The sequence below is a fragment of the Pituophis catenifer genome, unplaced genomic scaffold (assembly GCF_029215685.1).
Source record: "Pituophis catenifer annectens isolate HBS135680 unplaced genomic scaffold, rPitCat1.0.hap2 SCAF_2, whole genome shotgun sequence".
Lineage (NCBI taxonomy): Eukaryota > Metazoa > Chordata > Lepidosauria > Squamata > Colubridae > Pituophis > Pituophis catenifer.
This window is the reverse complement of record NW_027256882.1, coordinates 142,226,895-142,247,877: the sequence shown is the minus strand read 5'-3', so window position 1 is coordinate 142,247,877 and position 20,983 is coordinate 142,226,895. Positions and strand designations below refer to the sequence as shown.

At 39.3% G+C, this 20,983-nt stretch overlaps 1 protein-coding gene across 1 annotated transcript in view; it reads right to left on the bottom strand.

The window, feature by feature from the left end:
- Positions 1–1,721: 1,721 nt before the first annotated feature.
- Positions 1,722–20,983, bottom strand: part of SDK2 (sidekick cell adhesion molecule 2) — a 443,151-nt gene continuing 423,889 nt past the window's right edge. The window contains exons 38-45 of the mRNA XM_070937707.1: positions 18,395–18,532; positions 17,154–17,315; positions 14,985–15,110; positions 11,995–12,159; positions 11,717–11,857; positions 9,626–9,764; positions 9,366–9,492; positions 1,722–3,965 (exon numbers count right to left, since the gene is read on the bottom strand). Coding sequence (XP_070793808.1) covers positions 3,612–3,965; positions 9,366–9,492; positions 9,626–9,764; positions 11,717–11,857; positions 11,995–12,159; positions 14,985–15,110; positions 17,154–17,315; positions 18,395–18,532 — 1,352 coding nt within the window. The 3' untranslated portion in view covers positions 1,722–3,611. The remainder of the gene's footprint in view (positions 3,966–9,365; positions 9,493–9,625; positions 9,765–11,716; positions 11,858–11,994; positions 12,160–14,984; positions 15,111–17,153; positions 17,316–18,394; positions 18,533–20,983) is intronic.

Below are 20,983 nucleotides of genomic sequence, written 5' to 3'. Positions count from 1 at the left end.
AAATCAGGTCTCTGCCTTTTCAAAAGTTAAGGAGAGATGAAGAATGCCTATACATTTCGGAACTCTATGTGCAAATTCATACAAAGGTATGTCAGCATAAACTTAATATTAAGTAGTAAGCAATTTGCATATGAATGCTCTATATTTATATGACAATATGTGCCACATAATGATGGTGTTAATTTATGAGGATTTTTTCCCCTCAATCCTCATCAAGGGTTAATTGTCTTCTACAAGAACCACGCTGAAATATTTTTTTTAAACCCTTTTCTGAATTACATTCACATTTATTTGTTGCCAGAGTGCTATAAAGGTTGGTCATTTTTGGCTTACTTGTGTGGGACCTCTCTGGATTTTATAGTATTTGTATGCAGGATAATTCTATTTGGATCATCTGAACATATGGGTGCTTACACCACCAATGATGTTTCTTCTTTATATTTACAATGATAATTGGGTTTTTTTTGCAATAAGAACACTAAATCTTTAGGGGTATAATGTTAGTAGAGATATTACTGGAAGACTATGCCCAGTAACAACCTAAAATATGCTCAAATATCTCTTTCTGTGGATATATATATGAAATCTGGGTATTTTTCAGGAAATAAATGTTACTTTGAGGAAAGATTTCTATGCCACATTCAAACCTGTTTATGTGTGGTAAAAATAAAGACATCCTCAAGCAGAACTCAACTCCTGGTCAGCAAGAATATTAAAATCTTTCATATTAGTCCCTCTTTTTTCAGAATGTTTATTTGCAGCTCAGACTACATGTCTGTTTTTTTTTTTTTTTTTTTAATAATCTCCCTTCTAATGGCTTGACTAAGCCCATCTGTGACTGGTGTGCTAATAAAGCATAAATTGAAAATTTCTCGGAAATCACCTCGGGTCAGAACAAATCATACCCTATGTGTGAATGGATGGTACCAAAGTTCCTCGTGATTGGCTAACATGTAGTTTGTATAGCTGTCTTATTTTTTTTAAATGGCGACCAATCTTGGGAGATTCTTAGTAATGTAAATGTTTGATTGCTGGAAAAAAAGCAGATCTGAGATGGTCTTTTTTGAATAGAAAATGACACTGAAAACAATAGATTGCATCCTTTAGTGAACATTTTTATGCAGTTTCTTTTGGAAGCTCTGCCAGTTACTGCATTGCATATGTAGCTACAACTATGATATCTTGGTTTATATTAGAATCAAACCGTATTACCGGTATTTTGTTCAAAACAAGGAAGCCGCTCTGATAGCGTCTTTAAAGGAAACATGGAAGGTCTATGAATTAGGCTACCAAATCTGGACTTCAAATTTCTCGACAAGCTCCAGCTACAGAAAATCCTTCCTCTCCACTATCATGAACAGAAAAATGTAAACTGGCTGGCTTTGGAATTCTGGGAGTTGAAGTCAACACATCTTAAAGTTGCCAAATTTGAAAAACACCGATGTAATTAATAGTTGCTCTGCCTCTTAATATCTTCAATGGTACACATCAGGTTTATGAGCTTGTTGAATCATCTTTTGGATTAAATCAGGTCACCAAGTTTCAAAGCATCCAAATGATGGCCTGAAGATCCTTTTCCATGATTATTTTGCTCCTTCAAATAGGCAGAAGTTTACGATCCTTCCTGGAAAAAAAATTATTTCATTTTATGATTGATCGACTTGTTATGAGACGATTAGTTCAAAGAGGTGAAAGAACCATAAAACCATTCAAACTGCAGTTTGATTCTTTATTAAAAGGACCCGATGTGCCAGTTCAATGCTTTGTAAACCAGGCTTGGAAAACAATGTGCAAATAAAGGCATGGGGTGAGGTGGAGGGAATATGATGAAGACAGCTATAGCCAAGGAAAGAAGATAACCCAACAAAAGTGGAATGGTCACCCTTTTTTCTCTTTCCCCCTTTCCCCAATTATTCCTGGACTTTTTGCTCTGGCCCAAAACTCTATTAGAAAAAAAATATGGCCGCTGCAGATCTTGGGACTCAATAGGCACTCTGTGTGTGTGTGTGTTTGTGTGTTTGTGTGTGTGTGTATTTATATATATATACTCTATTAGATGCTTAGAAACAAAAATAACTTTTATCTGACCCTTGCGCTAAAATATTTTTTTTAAAAAAAGCAAAAAAGGGAGAACTGTAACTTTCAATGTATTTTGCCCCTCATTCAGTTCCATACCCTCTCCTTATCCTAATATTTATGGGCTGTGAATAATTTATTTTTAAAAATCCCTTAAAAGAATATGGGGAGAAACTTTCCACTTCCATGGATCTGTAAAAGAGGTTTTACTTTTGAAACCAGAGGGGTAAACACCGCAATGAAGCCAAAGAACAACTCCCCGGAATGATCCAATACAAAAGGGAGCTCTGCAGGATTGACTTTAGCACATCTGCATCTCGTACCCGATATAGCCCCTGTCTGCATTTTGCTCCTTCAAATTGCATTTGATTTGGACCAGGGTTTCTCCCTTTCCTTCTTTCCTCCTTGCCCAGTGAAGTGAATGGGGGAAAAAGGATCTGAGAAGACATGAGGGGGTGGAGACACCATCCAACCATGTGGGGGTAGATGTCTTGAGGCTTGGTTGGATGCAGATGCATACTTCTCCCACAATACGAGAGGAAGACCACTTTCAGTAGAGGAGATATACCAAGAGCACTGATTGCCCGGTGAAAATATCACAGTTCCTTTGAATGCTGCAATTTTTTCTCCAACCGTTCTCAAATGCACTCTCTCCCGTCATCACACAAAATGCACAGAAAGAAAACAATACAGTACAGAGTCTAGTCAGCACCGTTGAGCTCAGCTAAATTCTGCATAGCCTCTGGCTGTGAATGGAAGAAGGTGTCCCGAGTGTGGTTGCTGCTCCTCCCACTTAACCCCCTCTGGTTCATTCAAAGGTAGGCAACCGTTTGGGAAGCATTTCAAAGTTGTTCCGGCTCCCTACAACTGCTGCCGTGGCGTGGCTGTGCCCGTGGTGAGTCTCTGCAATCTCCGTTTCTTATTGGCCAGTTGCTTAGCCACCAGGAGCGTATTCACACTGACAAGTCCTTTGAGCTTCATCCTTGCATCTAGCATATAGAGCATTGACTGTAGCAATTCAACTGGCTCCTATTTACAGCTCGCAGAGCCCTAACCCGTTCCCCTCCGAGGAAAGCTTTGGTTGGAGAACAAAACAAACAAACAAATCAAACCCCGATAAACTATTCTGAGAAACATCAACTTACATTTTTTTTTCTCTGTCTAGAAAACGGATCTGCAGGGAGGTGTGACTATAATACCAAATGTTCTCTTAGCTTTGAGGCTCCCAGTTTTACCCTGTTGCCTTCCACCCTTCTTTCAACAATAGGCCTGAAAAACAAGCTTATCTCCTATTTTGCTCCAGATGTTCATCTGCAGACAGATGAATTCCTTTGAGGAGCACTGTGCAATATTAGAAACAGGAGCCATCAGTGAATTCAAACTCGGTTATGCCTGATTGTCTCCAACAACTTCTCATTACTTCTGAAAAAGTAACGCTTCTGGACCCAAAAGTCATGGTTATTATTAAATCCATCCTTTTTTGTTGTTACCCCCCCTTTTTTTTCCTCTTCTTCTTCTTCTTTCTTTTAGACACATCAAACAAAGGAAGAAAACCCAGCAATAGGGGCTCTGGACCCCGGGGCAAGGCTACTGGGTGGTCGGTAAAGAGTGCTCTGCTGACTAGGTGGATTGACTGGAGTTTGTGGGGTTGGAGTCCTACTGGGTTTGGGTCGGAAGAGGCTGCCTTGTTGGGTACTGGTGCTGTTGGACAAAGGGCAATGGTCAGGATCCCCGGAGTCACTTTCTGTATAACTGTAGGCCTGTGCCCGGGAGATGCCCTTCTGCTGGCGCCTCCATGAGTTGTAATAAGTTGGGTCACTGATGTAATGGTTGACAAAAGAATGAGCTTTCTGATGGTTCTGATCCACTTCGTACTCACTGTCGCTTCCCTGTGAAGAGAGATGGAAAAAATCGGTTAGAGCAAGGGCGTCAAACCTCATCGCATCGCGGGCCGTTTTGTGATGTATCGGGATTGTTTTTGCCCTTGCGGAGCTGGAGTGGGCGTGGCTTGTGCAGGCCACATGTTTGACATCCCTGGGTTAGAGGAGAGAGAAGCTAATCACCTTCTGGGTAGCCACCAAAGAAAGAAAATAAATTCCTGAGCTAGGGCCTGCCTCTGCCCTTCAGGCAGAACAAATTCACACTTGGTATGATTTCAAATGACCCCACCACAGGATAAAGGCAATACGAAACTCTTTCTCACACATCTATCAGTTTGTGAACTCAGATAAATTGTGTGAAATTTCTCTAGATATTTTTAAAAAAGCAAACTGGGAAGTTATAAGTAATCACACAGAGAAAACTTTTCCACAGTATTATGATATCTACGTATTTTTTTTTTCTAGACAAAAATGCACTACACACTACACTATATCGTTATAACTTTGTTTGGCCTTTTATACTTTTCTATTACCTTGTCTATAATTGGCTTTTATACTTTTCTATAATTGTATTCTTTGATTTTTAGCTATTTTGGGAATATTTTATATCAAATACATACTATTAAATTTATTTTTTAAAGTAATATTTACAGTTATAGATGGGTTGTGGTTTGGTTCGGAAGGAACAGTGTACTTTTCATTATTACAATGGAAATCCTTTCATTCTTTCAGGAGCTTACATCGCACTTACATCTTTCGTTTAAAGAACCCCGTGAAGCAGGTTAGACTGAGAATGACTGGCCCAAAGACACCTAGTAGGTTTCCATAACTGAGTAGAATCTGGATCTCCCTGCTCCTAATCCAACCCTCTTGCCCTACAATGCACTTTTAACATTGAACATTGCATAAAACTGTGCAATAATTTGGCTATTAAAATGGTAATTTGGGAGGCTGTGCTCTAGTAGTGTGCTGCAGCTGCCAAAAAAACAAAAAACCACAAAAACAACAACAACACACACACACAGTCCTAGGCTGCATCAAGAGAAGGCTAAGATCAAGGTCATGTGAAGTGTTAACAACACTTTATGAGGCCTTGATAAGACCACACTTGGAATACTGCATCCAGTTTTGGTCACCACACTATAACAAATGTTGAGACTAGTCTAGAAAGTGTGCAGAGAAGAACAACAAAGATAAGCTAAAACTGAAGGCTTTAGCTGAAGATAAGCTTAGACTGAAGGCTAAAACAAAAAGAATGGTTGAAGGAATTGAGTATGTCTAATTTAATGAAAAGAAGGACTGGGGCTGACATTATAGCAATGTTCCATATTGCCCATATTCCCCAAAGTCCTATCACAAAGATGAGGGGGGGTGGGAGGGGTTCAATCTATTTTCCAAAGTACCTGAGAGCAGAACAAGAAGTAACTTATGAAAACTTATCAAAGAGCGATCCAACCCAGAACTAAGAATAAATTTCCCCACAGTAAGAACTTTCTAGTATTAAAAGTCATCTGCTGGTAACTGAATATTTATTCTCTGAGAACATCTGTATTTTAAAGAATGTTATAGAGGGGAAAAAAAGAAAAAGAATTGGGCAGGGCAGGGCAAACTTGGCACATTTTCCTCCTTTCAACTCTGCCTCTGTTCTCGTTAATTGAATTTAGCTTCTCCGCTTGCAGAAGCACAATAGAGATCTTTCATAAGAATCCCCCCACCCCCCCCGCCCAGCTAGGGAATAGATCAAATCGCAGGTTTCAGCTTGCTTAGTGTTCCAAGAGTTTTTCAACGGTGGTACTCATTTGCACTAATTTCATCGGTGAGAAGGAAGTGGGAGAAAAGAGGGTCTTGACATGCAGGTGATTGAGAAAAGTGAAACCAAGGTGATCAGCAAAGAGAGAAAGAAAGACACTGTGTGCTTCCCCCCCCCCCCCAATGTCTAAAACAGAGAGATGGGAAGGGAAATGTGCAGGCCCCTTATTTCAGAAATACATGAAGCTAAGCAGCAATGGCCGGGATGATGAAGTAATACAAAAGGAACTTCCAGATCATACTGTAAACAAGCCTTTGATTATAAATTGGCATGTTCGCCTCATAAATCAATCATTAAGCCGTTTAAGTGTGGCATCTTAATGCTCTTGCTCTAACACGTGTTTTTATATATTCTTGTTTTAGAAAAAGAAGGTAGTCATGACATTTCACCGAAAATGTTCAGTGTCCAGTCATGTTGCTTTGTATGTTGATGGCCAGTTATGTCTTATTAAAAGAAAGAGGAAGTGCATACGATAATTTCAAATATGGGTGCAGCATTAGAACAATTATCATTTAAAAAGTGGTGCAATCTATTCCTTTATAATAGAACAGACTGTGGTCAGATGACTTGTGTACCTGTTTAATCTGTTAACCTGTGCTTATAGTTCTTGGATGTGACTCTTCAATAGAGAGCTGTCTGCTTCAAACACAGAACTGTCTGGCCACACTAATTGTAGAAGACTTGTCATGCAAGTCTGCAGCCCTCAGTCTCAGGGGCTTTGTGATCCTCTCTCTACTCCTTTAAAAGCAATGGCATGTGCTTCACCCCACATTTACTACACTACATTTTATAGATTACCTTGGGACCGCATCAGATAGTCCTCGACTTATGACCGATTGCTTAGCGACTGTTTGAAGTTACAAATAGACCTTCCAGAGGGTACTTATAACCTGGATTCAAAGTGTCATGTGACTGCACTTTGAGCTTTTGGCAACCAAACTGCATTTACATACATTTGCAGTATCCTGCAGTCACATGACCACATTTTAATGACGGTTTTGCCAATAAAGGCAATTTATTTTCAAGTTTCTAGCAAAATCAGCCATAGAGGGTTCTATGGGTTCACTTAACAACCACGGCATTGTCTTAAAGACTACAGCAATCACTTAATGACTGCCACAGTAAAGGTTGAAAGATTTACGTTCATCATAATTCCTGACTGTAATGGGCAGGCTCCATTATGCTTATAATTCTAGGGCCACTTATATGGTCCTGTGTGTACAGCAAGGATCATGCTAAAATAGTACAACTGTGTTTTCTGTGGCATAAATTGCCTCCAGGAAATCCCGCAGCACTTTGAAATGGCCTTTTCAGGTTCTTCCACAGATGCTCTCTGACATCATGGGGAGTTTGCTGAAGCCAAACCTAATCTAAAGAACAGAAATAGAAGTGTGCATAGCTCAGTGATCTGGATTTGAAAGGTGATTGAGAGCAGACAGGACACCAATACTAGCAAGTTCTTAAAGCAGCTGCATCTTCTCCTGGGCTCACATGCCACTCCCAAAGATTAGGAATTAATTTAAGAAGGGGCTGACAGGTACAACAGACATGACTCCAAATCATCTTTTCCTCTTTAAATCCCTTTCACCGGATGCCCTAAAAGAAAATGCTACAAGTTCAGTAAGATTTGAATTTAAGTAAGCTTATTTGATATGTACGAAGCTTGTTCCTGTTGACATGGTTAAATCTGACATTCATTTCTGTCTTTGGGAGATAAGCGTTTCTGTAGACAGTAACTGTCTAAACTTAATTCATTAATGTATGAACATTTGCCAGCATGGTCACTAGAATCTTTGTACAGGATTAAGGGATTATTTTTCATGTAGAAAGTCCTTGATTTCAACCAGCAATTCTGGAAGCTTGCTGGAAGGGCATTCTTTTTCCCACCTCCCCAACAACACTACAATTCAGACACTAATGACATATTCTGTTAATCTGAGTAAACTGGGACCTGATGCGTTTATAAAAAGGTCCTCTGAACATTCCAGAGCTTTGCTGATAGCTCCAAGGATATTTAGTTGCGATATCCGGGAAGAATATGTGTGGAGAGATTTGCACCTAGATGTACTTCTGGCATGGGTATTTGGCTGTCATAGCAGTTCTTTCTGCTAATTTCCCTTGGGGGGTGATGAGGGCTAGTTGAGGGCCAGGCCATTTGGCAAAGATTCTGTTCTTAAACAAAAAAGGACAAAGGAACCGTTTTGCTACAGCCTGGCAGGGTTGCCAACTCCTGTTAGCCTCCGAATTGCTATGCCTGTCGCCATTGGCAACAGTGCAAGGAAAAGAAAGGCCTGGCTGTAAGACGGCCTGTGTCCTAATCCTGAGTTCCTGAGACAGATGTCCCTCTACTCCTCCCTTAGTGGTACTCAGCTGCCTCCGCTGATCAGCATCCCTTTCCCCAGAAGGATGCGTAGGAACATACATCAGCAACTCAAGGAACGTTTTAATCCTAGGATAAATTATTCCCATGTTTTAGTTTGTTAACGCTACATACTTGCTGCCATGACACTGCATGCTTACTCTTTTAAACATCAGTCTGGACTCTTAAGGGAAAAGGCAGTATGTATTATTAAAATATTATAAAATTCGTACTCGGGACTGAAACAGGCAGGTTGATGTCCGATGACCCCTTCACCCAGGAACTAGGGACATGGGTGACCTCTTTCTCTGATTAACCTCCTGTATATAGAATTGAGCTTGTGTTTTTTAGAGAGACGTACTTAACAATAGCACTCTCAACTATGTCCTTGACAAGTGAATCAAGAGAGCATATGTACCTGGTATAGAGGACAACTGGAAATGAGCACTTTTTAAAAACACCCATTTGTTTCACAGCATTCCATTCCTTAAAACGAATCTCTAAATCTAATGTCTGGCTTGTTTTGGGCCTCGTCAATTTGTATTAAACAGCCCTGCTGGCACCCAGCTTTTTAGCATGTGCTGTGGTAAAAAACCCCATACAAAATAGACATCTGTTTTACACTTGAGCATAACCAACCCTCAGAGTAAATCTACATGAGAGCTGTGAAATCTTGAGATAAGGAAATCTAGTATTTAAGCAGAGCTTCAGATGGAGAGAGAGAAAATGCGGAGTTAGAATCTAGTCTCAAAACTATACCAGCTCAGTTACTAGTTTTGGGGGGAACTGATGACAGAACAATAAGAAAAACCACCAGAGTGGGAAAGCTGGTGGAAATCACTTTTTCTAGTGAGTAATTATCAGGTTTCTCTATTCAAACAATCCAATCTATTGAAAACTATTTTCTGATCACAGATGACCAGGCTTCTAGCAATAAACCTAGTAGAATCCGTCAATTGGGACAAGCTCAGGGAAGTCAGTGAAGTGAAATACTTATTGTGTCCAATGTGATCCTTTGATTATATCATTTTGTCACAATTTAGCAGGTTTTTTTTTAAAATCACCTATGGCAAAAGTTTGTTTTGGGGGGTGCCTTTATACCCCTTGAAATCGCTGTAGATTCATTTTGGAGTGCATGTACTCAGTCCATTTCAAATGGGCTTTTGTGACATTCCTAAGACTCTCTGTGGTATTGCAGCCCAAACCGTCTCCCCTTCTAGCCTTAACTAGCATGGCTTACTTGTGAATCAGAGATTTCTGAAGGCTTCTCAGTAAGGCTGCTGCTCTCGGCTGGAATGAGGTCATTGTACTTGGTAACATCTTCATCTGAGTAGTGCAGTGAGCCTGGGCTGGGCCGTGGTGGGGACCTTGGGAGAGACAAAGAAACTCTGAGATGTCATTCAGAAGGAAGCCTGTTTTGAATGGAAGAGCAAGGGGCCGCTCCCAGATTTGTTTATCCCCCACCCCCTTCTTCTCACGAGTCTTGGAAGCCTCTGGTACCTTGTATATATTCCATTCTTCCTGCAGAAGGAATTTTTTACTGACATGCGTCGATTGTTCAGTTCTAGAGCAGGGAAGCTGCTCTCATCCAGGCTGACCATCTCACCATGGCTAAGTGCATTTGACTTGGAGTTGCTCCCTAAAATGGGGAGAGGAGAAGGAAACAAGAACAGAAGCTGTTAGTATTTTGGAATAGTATTGGAGTAGTATTTTTTAGAGCACAGAGACTTCTGCCAAGCTCTTTTCTCTTCCAAAGAACAAATTTCAGAAGTTTGTTCTAAACTTTCTGATTTTTTAATTGTGAGTCATCAGTGAAAAACAAGACCTAGCTCCCTTCTATGAGCTGCCATTTGATGCTTTATGCCGAGTGAGCGAAATAAATGTCCCTGTTAACACAACATAAGGCACCATTTCCTGACTTCAATCTCTTACATTGCACCCAGGATAACATTTGTACTATAATTTTAATATAATTCTTCTCATACTATTTCTTATCATTTACCTCTTCTTTATCTTACACAGGAATAATATAGGGTAATTTGGGTAAATTGGAATTTGCTAAATGGAATTAAGGATTTACTTCAATTACTACAAATCAACATTAACTTCCTAATTAAAAACAAACCATTAATTGTCTCTCAATATTCCTAATCCTGAAATATGGGTGCTGAGCCCTTTTGGGATTCCTAGCAGTGGTGGGTTGCTACCGATTCACCCCGGATCAGGTGAACTGGTAGCGGCGGTGGCGGGAGGCCCAGCTCACCCACCTGGATGCTTCTGCGCGCATGAGCACACCTGCACCCGCGAGTGAACTGGTAGCGATGGATTTTGAAACCCACCCCTGATTCCTAGCATTTACCTTCCCAATAAGGGGATTTGGGGAAGGATCACTTCCCAGCAATAAAAGCTTTACATGACTATTTTAAGAGACAGTCCACGGAAACTTCTGCTCCTGGCCTCTTAGAGTACTATGACCAAAACTATGGAGCACTAAAGCCAGCCAGCAGAGATGATGCTCTGTGGTACATGATGGATTTCATGTAAGGCAGCAGAGGAATGGTGAAGTCACACAGAATAGGTTCTCCTTTAGGGAAGTTTGTGCAAGGAGAGAGGGGAAAAACTGACAGGTGCGTGCAAACTGCATTGGCTATGTTAAGAATTGCTTGAGGATTTTTTAAAGATAAGTTCCAAAGCATTCAGGTCACCTACAGCAAACTTTTTTATATGTGACTTGTCTTTACAAGAAAGTAATGCTTGCCACTGAAGTGGTTCAGGAATTTAGCTAAATGGATATAGTTAATATGGTCACAAAATCAATGGCTTTAATTAGGATTGCTAATTCCCTATTAGGGATGGGATTAACAGGGAGAACTCCTGTGTAGTCACTGAGATTATTTTGCACAGCATTTTGCTGACAGAAATACTAACATCTTGAATCTTGCATTTGAAGGCAACCCAGGAACTGCAACTGGTGCAAAATGCAATGGTTTGGTATCTGATGGATATTACTTATCCCAAGAAGACTATAAAGATGCTTTGGGTTCCACATTGGTTACCAGTTGGTTTTGGGTCAAAGTACTGGCTTTGATATATAAAAGTATATATAGCTTGGTATTTAGATACCTGCTGGACTACTTTCTCCTATCCAAATTGTCCCGGGCAGGAGAAACTTTTGATCACACCACACTTTTGTGAAATAAGGGGAATGGAGACCAGGTTGTCCCACTTCTCAACTGCTGTGTCAGTCTTATGAAATACCATCCCCTTAGAATTAAGATTTGCCCCACCCCTTCTCATGTTTTATAATCTATCAAAGACGACACCTTTCCAAAGAAATTTTGGTGGAATAATTTGTTACCACCACCTTATAATTTTGATTGGTTAAAATGGTTACTTTTATATTTACCCTGGACTTTTAAATTGGTTTGGATGCTTTTTCTAATTGCTTGCAAGCTGCTGTGAGTTTGTACCAATTTGGTGGCACACAAGCTGGCTGGCTGGCTAGATGGATGGATATTTGATGTGTAGTGCCCTCAATGGAAAACACTTGCTTGTGGCAAATAAAAGGTTTGAGACAACGCTAGTACTCACCTGAATCAGATTTCTTGGCATACTTCTTACTCTGCCCACGAATGATAAGGACAAAGACTAGGAGGAGGATGAAGATGAGTCCCACCAAAGCAATGACCACCAGAAACCACCATTCTTCATAGAAGGGATTGGCTTTTTGAGCTGGAAAACAGAGGAATCAAGTAATCTCTCTCCTGTAAGGATACCTATGCCCCAAGCACATAATTTCCAATAGCCTTTACTTAAAGGTTAATTCAAAGCATGCTGACATGACAGAAGCTGGATTCTATCCTTAATACCTGACACTGAAGGGGATGGACTGCTAGGCGTCCCATAGCCGTAGTCATTGACGGCAATGACTCGAAAATCATAGCTGACACCCTGCTTTAGAATATCCATGCTGAAAGTGTAAGAAGTCACTTCTTTGGGAATATCCTTTATGAGAATATCCCACAGCCCCTCATCTGGAAGAGAAAAATATCAGTAAAGTTGCAATATGAAATGCAAAAACACAAGAATACACAAATACATGTCAAACATAGGAGAATGGTATCCTGTGGGCTGGAAAATGACTTTAGGGTCCCAATTCTAAAAATGATGACAGAAACATGCAAGCAATTTGTTTACACAATTAATTGTGGCATTTGTTTGATTTGTACAGCAAGAATCTTTACTTTTTAAAAATACTTGACATTTTACATACAATTTATCCAAAATATTCTTGCATGCAGAATAGATATATACTGTAGGTATTAGAAAAATTAAAAGGAATGTCAATTCCAAAGAGCAGTGAGCAGAGTCCCCCAATGGTTGTGAAAATGTCATTGCATAGCAGGTTCATAGTTATCTCAGAAGATTTACTTTTAATTAGTTGCAGTTGTAGCCAGTTCAGAATATAGATCACGTTGTCTCCTCAAACTGTGTAATTCACAGAAGATGTGCAGGGATGTCTTTGATGGAAGATTTACTTTATAAACTCACTGGAACATTTTAGAATTTTTGCTGATTTTAAGCAACAAAGAGCATGTGCCAATGATTTTGTTTTAGCACAGGCCTGTATATTTGACCTATATGGCAGTAGGAAACATATTTATATGATTTATGAGATCCTTGGTCTTTTCTATGGTCTTCTTAAATTCCTGCTTTTACAAGCAGTCGCTATCATCACAATTGAGCCCAAAATTTCCATTGCTAAATGAGACAGTCGTTAAATGAGTTTTGCCCCATTGTATGACCTTCCGTGCCACAGTTGTTAAGTGAATCGCTACCGTTGTTAAATTAATGACACAGTTGTTAAGTGAATTCGACAACCCCATTGACTTAGCTTGTCAGAAGGTGGCAAAAGGCATGACCCCAGGACACTGCAACCATCATACATATGAAGCCAGTTGATGATAACCATCCAAATTTTGATCACATGTCCACAGGGATGCTGCCATGGTGATGTGTGAAAAATGGTCATAAGTCATTTTTTTCAGGCTGTTGTAACTTTGAACAGTCATCAAACAAATGGGTCGAGCACTATCTGTATTTCCTCCCATGTTAAACATTTTATTTTTCCTTGGCCATCCTTTGTATGATATGTCAACAACTAGAATACTGAAAGCACTAGGTAGAGCAATATAAATTATTTAAATTAAAAAAAAAAAAGCAAAATGAAGCTGGTTAAAGTTTAGAGGCATGAGTGGTGCATGGTCTCTATTGAATTGAATGATTCCTTGGTCTGTCTTGGTACAGTAGTTCTTTCTGTTATACCAGCAAGACTTCAAAATTCCACTTGTATATTACACGGAGAGGAGGCAATATGATCTTTATTTCTTCTGAAAATCCAGAGTGGCATCCACATTTAAATAGGTTGCATTCCAAGGAGTTTACAGTCTAAAAATTGATGGGAGTGTTAAAGACAAGGGGATGGAAGAGGAAGCATGAGGAACACAAAGAAATGCTCAGATGTAATTTGATTTCTCTGGGAAGGGGGAAAGAATCCATAATGACTTCATTGGGGAAAAAAAAAAGAACTGTAAAGATGGATTTGTATAAAAAGAGAAAGTACAAGGTAGTTCGGTCGGGAGAGAGATTCAGGACAAATGAAGGTGAGAATGGAATTAGAAAGGAAAATTATGAAACTGGAAATCCAAAGACAGGGGTATACAGGGTGCAAAGATCAGAAGACCAATTATGACTCATTTCACATACAATGCTTTCAAATCTAATGACGACTTGGTGAAAAAATTCTATAATGATATCTATCTACTAATATGGCTGCATCTTTGTTCAGTTTTGGTTCCTTTGGCTGTGTACAATATTAGCAACATTCATAGGTGCACATAAATAATCTAATACAGGTACTGTTAACTTTCTGTGTCAGGATAAGTACTCTCAGTCTTTCACATGTTCTTTGATAAGCGTTCTAGATTTAATGATAATTAATAACCTCCATGCCCTGACATCTGTTCATTTTGAGGTCTGTGAAAGACAGTTATTTGTAGCAGCTTCATTAAAAAGGAAGCCCAAGTCTATTTCTCAGCAGTTGGGTGATTTATGTCCTTGTATGTAGGCAGCTCCTGGCCTCTGGGTTCATCAATCATCCCTTTTAGCTGAACATTTCATTTTCTGGACTTATCCTCTTATAAGAGGGAGAAAGGAGCAAGCTGAATATACTCAGAGTCACAGTATCCTTTTGGAGAGGAAGACTCCCCAAAAGTAAATCAATTCAATGAGATTTTTGGCTGGAAGGAGGCAAATGCATCAATGGTGGGAAAGTGCATTTAATTTTTCATTCCACATTATGGAGAGATTTGAAATATATTAGTTTCATGTATTCAGAGGGAAGTTCCCAAGTCTGGATATTCAGTTTTTTAAGCATCTCACAACTGTTATGTCATCAAGAACCAGAAGAGGTAATTTCCAAAATGTGTGTAGCTAGAATAACCGTGCTATGAAAGAACTACTAATGTGCTCTAATTAATATTAACACCTTATATGAATATATGATGTTACCCATGGAAAAAACTAACCTTTGCTTAATTTACCATTTTTGTCTAGTTTTTCCATAAGGAAAATAATAATTCCATCTCATCTCTTCTTTGACTAGATTATTCAATCACTTCTGATCCAGAGGTAGCAGAAGAACACACCCAAATAAATTACTCATTTAGAGATCTTCTGGAAGAAATGGGGCTCAAGGTAAGAAAGTTCAGTTGATTTTCTGGCTGTTCAAATAATCAAAGGAGCCTGGAGCCATGGGTGAAACAATCAAAGGAAGGTGAACTGAATCCAGTATCGGTACCTGAAGGACGTGCTTCAATGACGTATCTGGTGATGGGTCCTTTCCCTGGGTCACCACTCGACCAGTGGATTGTGATGGCCGAACCATATCTGGAGATGAAGGGCTCACCAGGAGGACCTGGAGCGCCTGCATTTTTTTAAACAACAACAACAACATCATATATCAGTGGAGAAATTATGCTATGAGGCAACACAAAGACTGCAGATGAACCCTATAAGAATCACGCTTTATAGCAGGGCTCTCCAAACTTGGCAACTTTAAGACTTGTGAACTTCAACTGCCAGAATTCCTCATGGTGGCTGAGGAATTTTGGGAGTTGAAATCCACAAGTCATAAAGTTGCCAAGTTTGGAGACCTCTGTCTTAGAGGGTGGTAGAGAATGCTCCTTTAGTATTGAAACAGTGTTCTTGTGGAGCTGATGGTAGACCTTGCATTTCCTTTTCCACATTGTCTATCTCTAGTGGCCTTAATTATATCATCTTCTAAGCAGACATCAACTTTGACAACTTAGTCCTGATCCAAGTCTCTTCTGGGCTTTAACTAGGGTTAAATAAGAGTGTAAGAAATGGTTTGGGTGAGAAACAGACAAGGTTTCCCCCCCTCCTTCAAAGGCTACATTTCTTTTTTCAAAAACTTTTTCAACATTTTTCCCCAGGCCGAGAAGGAATATGAAAAGTGACATCATCAGTGAACTACTGGGCTAAATTTTACAACCTGTTTTTAAGCATGTTTGGATGTTGCCTAATTCAATACTACAAAATAATGTATTATTTAGTTACAGTCCAGTCTCAGCCGTGAAGTTTCACTGGGTGGCTGAAGGCTATTAAGCTTTCTCAGCCCAACCTAGTCATAGGGTTATTTGATATGTGGGCAGAGGGAGGGAATGGGAGGAGGAAATGAATATTTCATTTCAACTCTTAAATGAAAGGCCAGATATAAAACTAAAAAATATAAATAAAATATTTTAGCACTAAATAATAAATGAAAGACAAAAATGTTACCAAAGTTGTGTTTTGATGCTTAATTTTGATTACAATTCTGGTGGGCTGCAAATACCACAAAAATGGTATTTTACAGAGTAAGCTATTTTATATTCATTTCTTGTTATCCACATACCTGCTATATTTAAAAAGCAATTTTTGAAGCATTAAAAACATAGATTGAGCTGATTCATGAATTTATAATATAGACATTTTGGTTTAATGCGGATGTTAGTCGTCCGGTTAATTAAACAATATACCTTGCTATTTATAGGCATTTGCCAGCTAGGGAAAACATTCCATGTGCAAAACTGAAGTTGCTGCCAGAGAGAATTTTTTTTCCAGATACTGGGTAATCCACATTTACTGAGCTTAAAAGGGCTTGTTTACAATGCTGGACTTAACACTGGAACATATGAAGGAACAACTGAGTATGCACAATAGAGATTCGTTTTACAGTTGAGATTCCTTATATCACACATACACAATGGGCTCTGGCATTAGACGTTAGTAGTTTCAGATTATCCTATGATGTCTTTTTTCTCTTTAAGAACCCACATGGGCCACATGAGTTGATGGCAACTTTTTCAATGATCTTTGCTAGATCAAGGAATAGAGAGAACACTAGAAAATTGGGGTCAGGGGACAGTTCAGAACAATGATATTGTGCATAATTAGCCATTATATTTATTTGTGGAGTTCTCTCTTGGCTTTCTATGTTATGATTGTATAAAACCAGTAAAGAACAACTGCTTAAGTTTTGATTGATTGAGGTGTACAGGAGGCATGGCTCACTCAAGACACGTTGAGAAGAATATTCCTGTTTTGAAGAATTCTAGGAACTTATATATCCAAAACAGCCACCTACAAACAAGGCCTTTTGCACATTTTAATCCATTCTGTCCAAAAATGAAGAAAGAAGAAATATGATTTTGCCACACTAATCAACAGACTTGGAAGACAAGGAGAAACACTTTCTCAAACATGAAACTGAATCCAGTACTATTTAAGCATCTCAGATTAGGCAGGCTCCTATTAAAAACTGGAGTCATAGAGGAAGTATTTCTGGGCATGGTGGTGGTTTATTACTGGGCATGGTCCTAGTTTAAATTCTAATAGTTAAGGTCTGTTAAGAGTACGTGAAGAATGATGGAGAAAGGAATCTCATCTCTCCGTTTCCTTGATGTACCTTCCCCTGGCCCTGTGGTGATGTTGGCTTCTACTTCTGGACCATAAATGAAGGTCTTGGCTCGAATTCGGAATCGGTAGGTGACCCCTTCGGACAGGTCCTTGACTTTCAACCATAAAGGACTGTTTCCCTTCACGTCCACGGTCACAATTTTGCTGACCCCTGGAAGGCAGAAAGATGCATATTGTGAGATGGGTCCAGGAGATTGGGTAGAGTGGGGAATAAAGCATGATCAGGGAATAACCAGTAAAGGCACTCTAGTCTGGCACAGGGGATGAGGCTGCTACCTAGCCATTCCAGGGAAAGAAGCAGTGGCTGATTTCAGTACCCCATTGTCCATGATATTCTACTGGGCCACTTGGCAGGATTGGGTCTTGGGAAGACTGTTTTACAGTGATGCTAATCCTTTATAAATAAATAAATAATAAATAAATAATTTTATTTCTATACTGCCCTTCTCCCGAAGGACTCAGGGCGGTGTACAGCCTATTAAAAGCACAAAGACAGACATCAATTAAAAATAATTAAAATTATTAAATGATTTCGGCTCAGATTTAAAACCCCCAAAATTTAAAACACCCAATTTAAAATCATTACATTGATAGCCCGGCCTGGCGGAACAGCAGGGTCTTGAGGGCACAGCGAAATACACGGAGGTATTATGTGAGAACACAGTAAGAAAGTGGTATTGGGAGCTACAATTTGACATCTATGTTGTTGAATTATGTTGATTCACCAGGATCGACTTTCCTTTTTGTGTTACATGGACTGACATTGGGGTACAATGTAAAAATAGATGATAGATAGATAGATAGACAGATAGATAGATAGATAGATAGATAGATAGAGATAGATAGATAGATAGATAGATAGATAGATAGACAGACAGACAGACAGACAGACAGACAGACAGACAGACAGACAAATAAACCAATCACCAGGGTTCAGGTTGTCTGAAGAATGCCTTTATCTTTTAATATGATTAAGTTATGGCTATTAGGATCCCTTGTCTTTATTGCTGGGGGTTTACTGATGGTTTATACAGCTGAGATGTAGAAAAACAATTTTAAAAAGGTCCTAGTTATGGACAGTCTAACTTTTTAAATCTGTAGTCCTATAGTCATAAATTAGAACATTCTCCTAAGACAGCAAGGTGTGTTCCCTTGCCATTCATTGTTGTACTTGATTTAGTAAATCATGCACACCCAGACTTGCATATCTGCTCCCTGTAAGTTCCTTACCATCCACAGGCATGCAGGGTTCATAAATGAGCCGGTAGCCTTCCAGGATTCCATTTGGGAAGACCGGGGGCTCCCAAGACACATTCACAGAAGTTGTGGTGAGTTCACTGAATTTGACAGAACCTGGGGAACTGGGGGCTTGGAGGAGAGAAAAAAATAAAATTAGAAGGAAGAGTACTGCTATATTACATGATCTAAAACAGGTGTAACCAACCTTGGTAACTTTAAGAAATATGGACTTCAATTCCCAGAATTCCCCAGCCAGCCATGTTGGATGCAGTTGGACACCCCTAAATTCAAGTTATAATGGCTATTGACCAAGAGTCTGAAAAATGAATGATAATCCATTAAGGAAAATGCAGTTTCCCCTTGAATACAGCCACTGTACAGCCTTTTCTGAACAGCCAGTGAAGGGAGACAAAGTGACCGGGAAGTCAAAATAAATGTGGAAGCCAAGTGAACTGTGACAACCACCAAGAGTCGCTGGGAGTTAGGCAGCATATGCTGTACATTTAATACATTATTTAATCATTAAAACAGGGGAGACTGTAGATTGGGAAGTCAGTGGAAGAGGAGACATTGAATTACATAACTGTGTTTCAAAGGATGTCTGAATATACCAAAGAGCATAGGACTCTCTCGGTCCTTGCTTCCACACCCAAATTTTGACAACAATCTTCCAAGACCTTCCTTTCTATGTGCGGCCATGTTCAGCACAAAAACTGTATGCATTCTGCTGCTTCCTTTGGCTGAACTGGTTGAAGGGGATGGAAAAATTGAAGGAGACAGAAATCTGGCTGGCGAGAACTCGATTGCTATCTATGTTTATGCTAAGTTGACTTCAGGTGCTGTGGAGCTTCAGCAAATTATCAGGGCAGAATTTTTTCTTTTTTTTTTTTTTACAACTATAGAAGGAAAGAAGGAAGAAGTCAAACCCAAATCCAGAAAAGGAACTAATCTTGGATGTCTATTTTACTAGAATTGCCTAAAATGACTTCTCAGCTGCGCTAAACCTTTTTTTAATCTGCTGGGATTGAATAATTCCCTCTGGCTGGTTTTGAAAAAAAAGGATGACAATAAGGCGGTATTGTATTCCTCTTGTTTGGTAATAAATTTACACAGGTGGAGATTGTTTTTCCTTCCTTAACACCGGGCTCTTGGTTGCCTTGACAACCAAGACATTTTACATGTCTAGGTTATCTGGGGAAACATTTAGCTGCTTTTGGCAGGCTTGTGACACTGGTGAGAAAGAATGAATGAAATCACACAAACACAAAAAACTCTACTGAGACACCCATTTAGAAAGTAGGTCATGAGTCAGATCCCCAGAAATTTTTAAAAAGGAAGAAAAGAAAATGCAAAACTGACAATCACAAGTAGGATGTGTTTGGAACGTATTGTTTTATACTATAAACTATTCCTTCCAACTTACTCACTCTTGTGAAAAAGGGAACCACTATATACTCGGAACTTTGGCTTTATCAACACCTGAGAAGGTGTGATCATTTTTCATTTTCTATTTTCCTTTTCTTACAAGTGATCACACTCAACCTGTTAGGATTGTTCTGAAGATGAATAAGGGCTGTGCCGTAAAGCAGTTCCCACAGTTGTTTAAACATCAGCAGAAGCAGCTATATTAAATGGCTCAACTGGCTTAACTACGTATGAAACATTCCCGCAACCACAATCAAGTCTACTCTTCCTGGCATCTAACACCTGCAATAACATTGATCCAAATCCTTATCCCTGCACTATTTTTTTGTAAAGAAACCTAAATCGCACTCCCACAGTAGCAATTTTTTTGCTCATAGAAAAATATCCAGATAGTGGGCTCTTTGTTTTCCACAAAGACCAAGCAAACAGCTCATTTAGCAAGTCATGGCTTTTTCCCCTCCTGTGCTCAGAAATTAAATTAGCTTGAATTTACTAGCTGTGATCTGTGAAACAGATCCCAGTGCCAACCAATGCTTGAAGCGGGATAAAAAGGAAGAGACCAGAATGGTTTTATTTGAAATTAGGCCAGATTTAGTTATGCTCATTGAAAAGAAGCAAGATGATCTTTGGATCTCTTAAAACATATGGGAGAAAGAGAAAAATCCTATCCATTCTGAACAGTAGGCTGATGGTTCACAAAAATCTCTCTCTCTCTCTCTCCCTCTCCCTCCCTCCCTCCATCTCTTTCTCTTCCCCATGGTGACCTCTGTCTTACAGCCAATTATTGCCTGTCAGGTTTTTCCAACACAAATACCAAGATGAATGAAAAGAAACATATAAATAGATTTCCTACCAAGGAGACCGAAAACAAAATTAACATTCCTTTGTCATTTGTCCATTTTCAAGAAAAATTAATGTCTGAAATAAGATTTTATGTAGCATACAGATGCCAATAAATAACCTGGTTGTTGATCTGACTTGGCTTGGAAAGCAAGTTTATTTAAAAAAAAAAAAAGAAGTCAATTTTCCCTGATTAATTGCACCTTGATGGTTTGAATTAGCATGTTTTTGTAGCTAAAGGAACACAATTTCTTCCCTGACAGTATTATGATTTTAAGTAACAAAAAATATTGCAATATTTTCTTTTTGCAAACA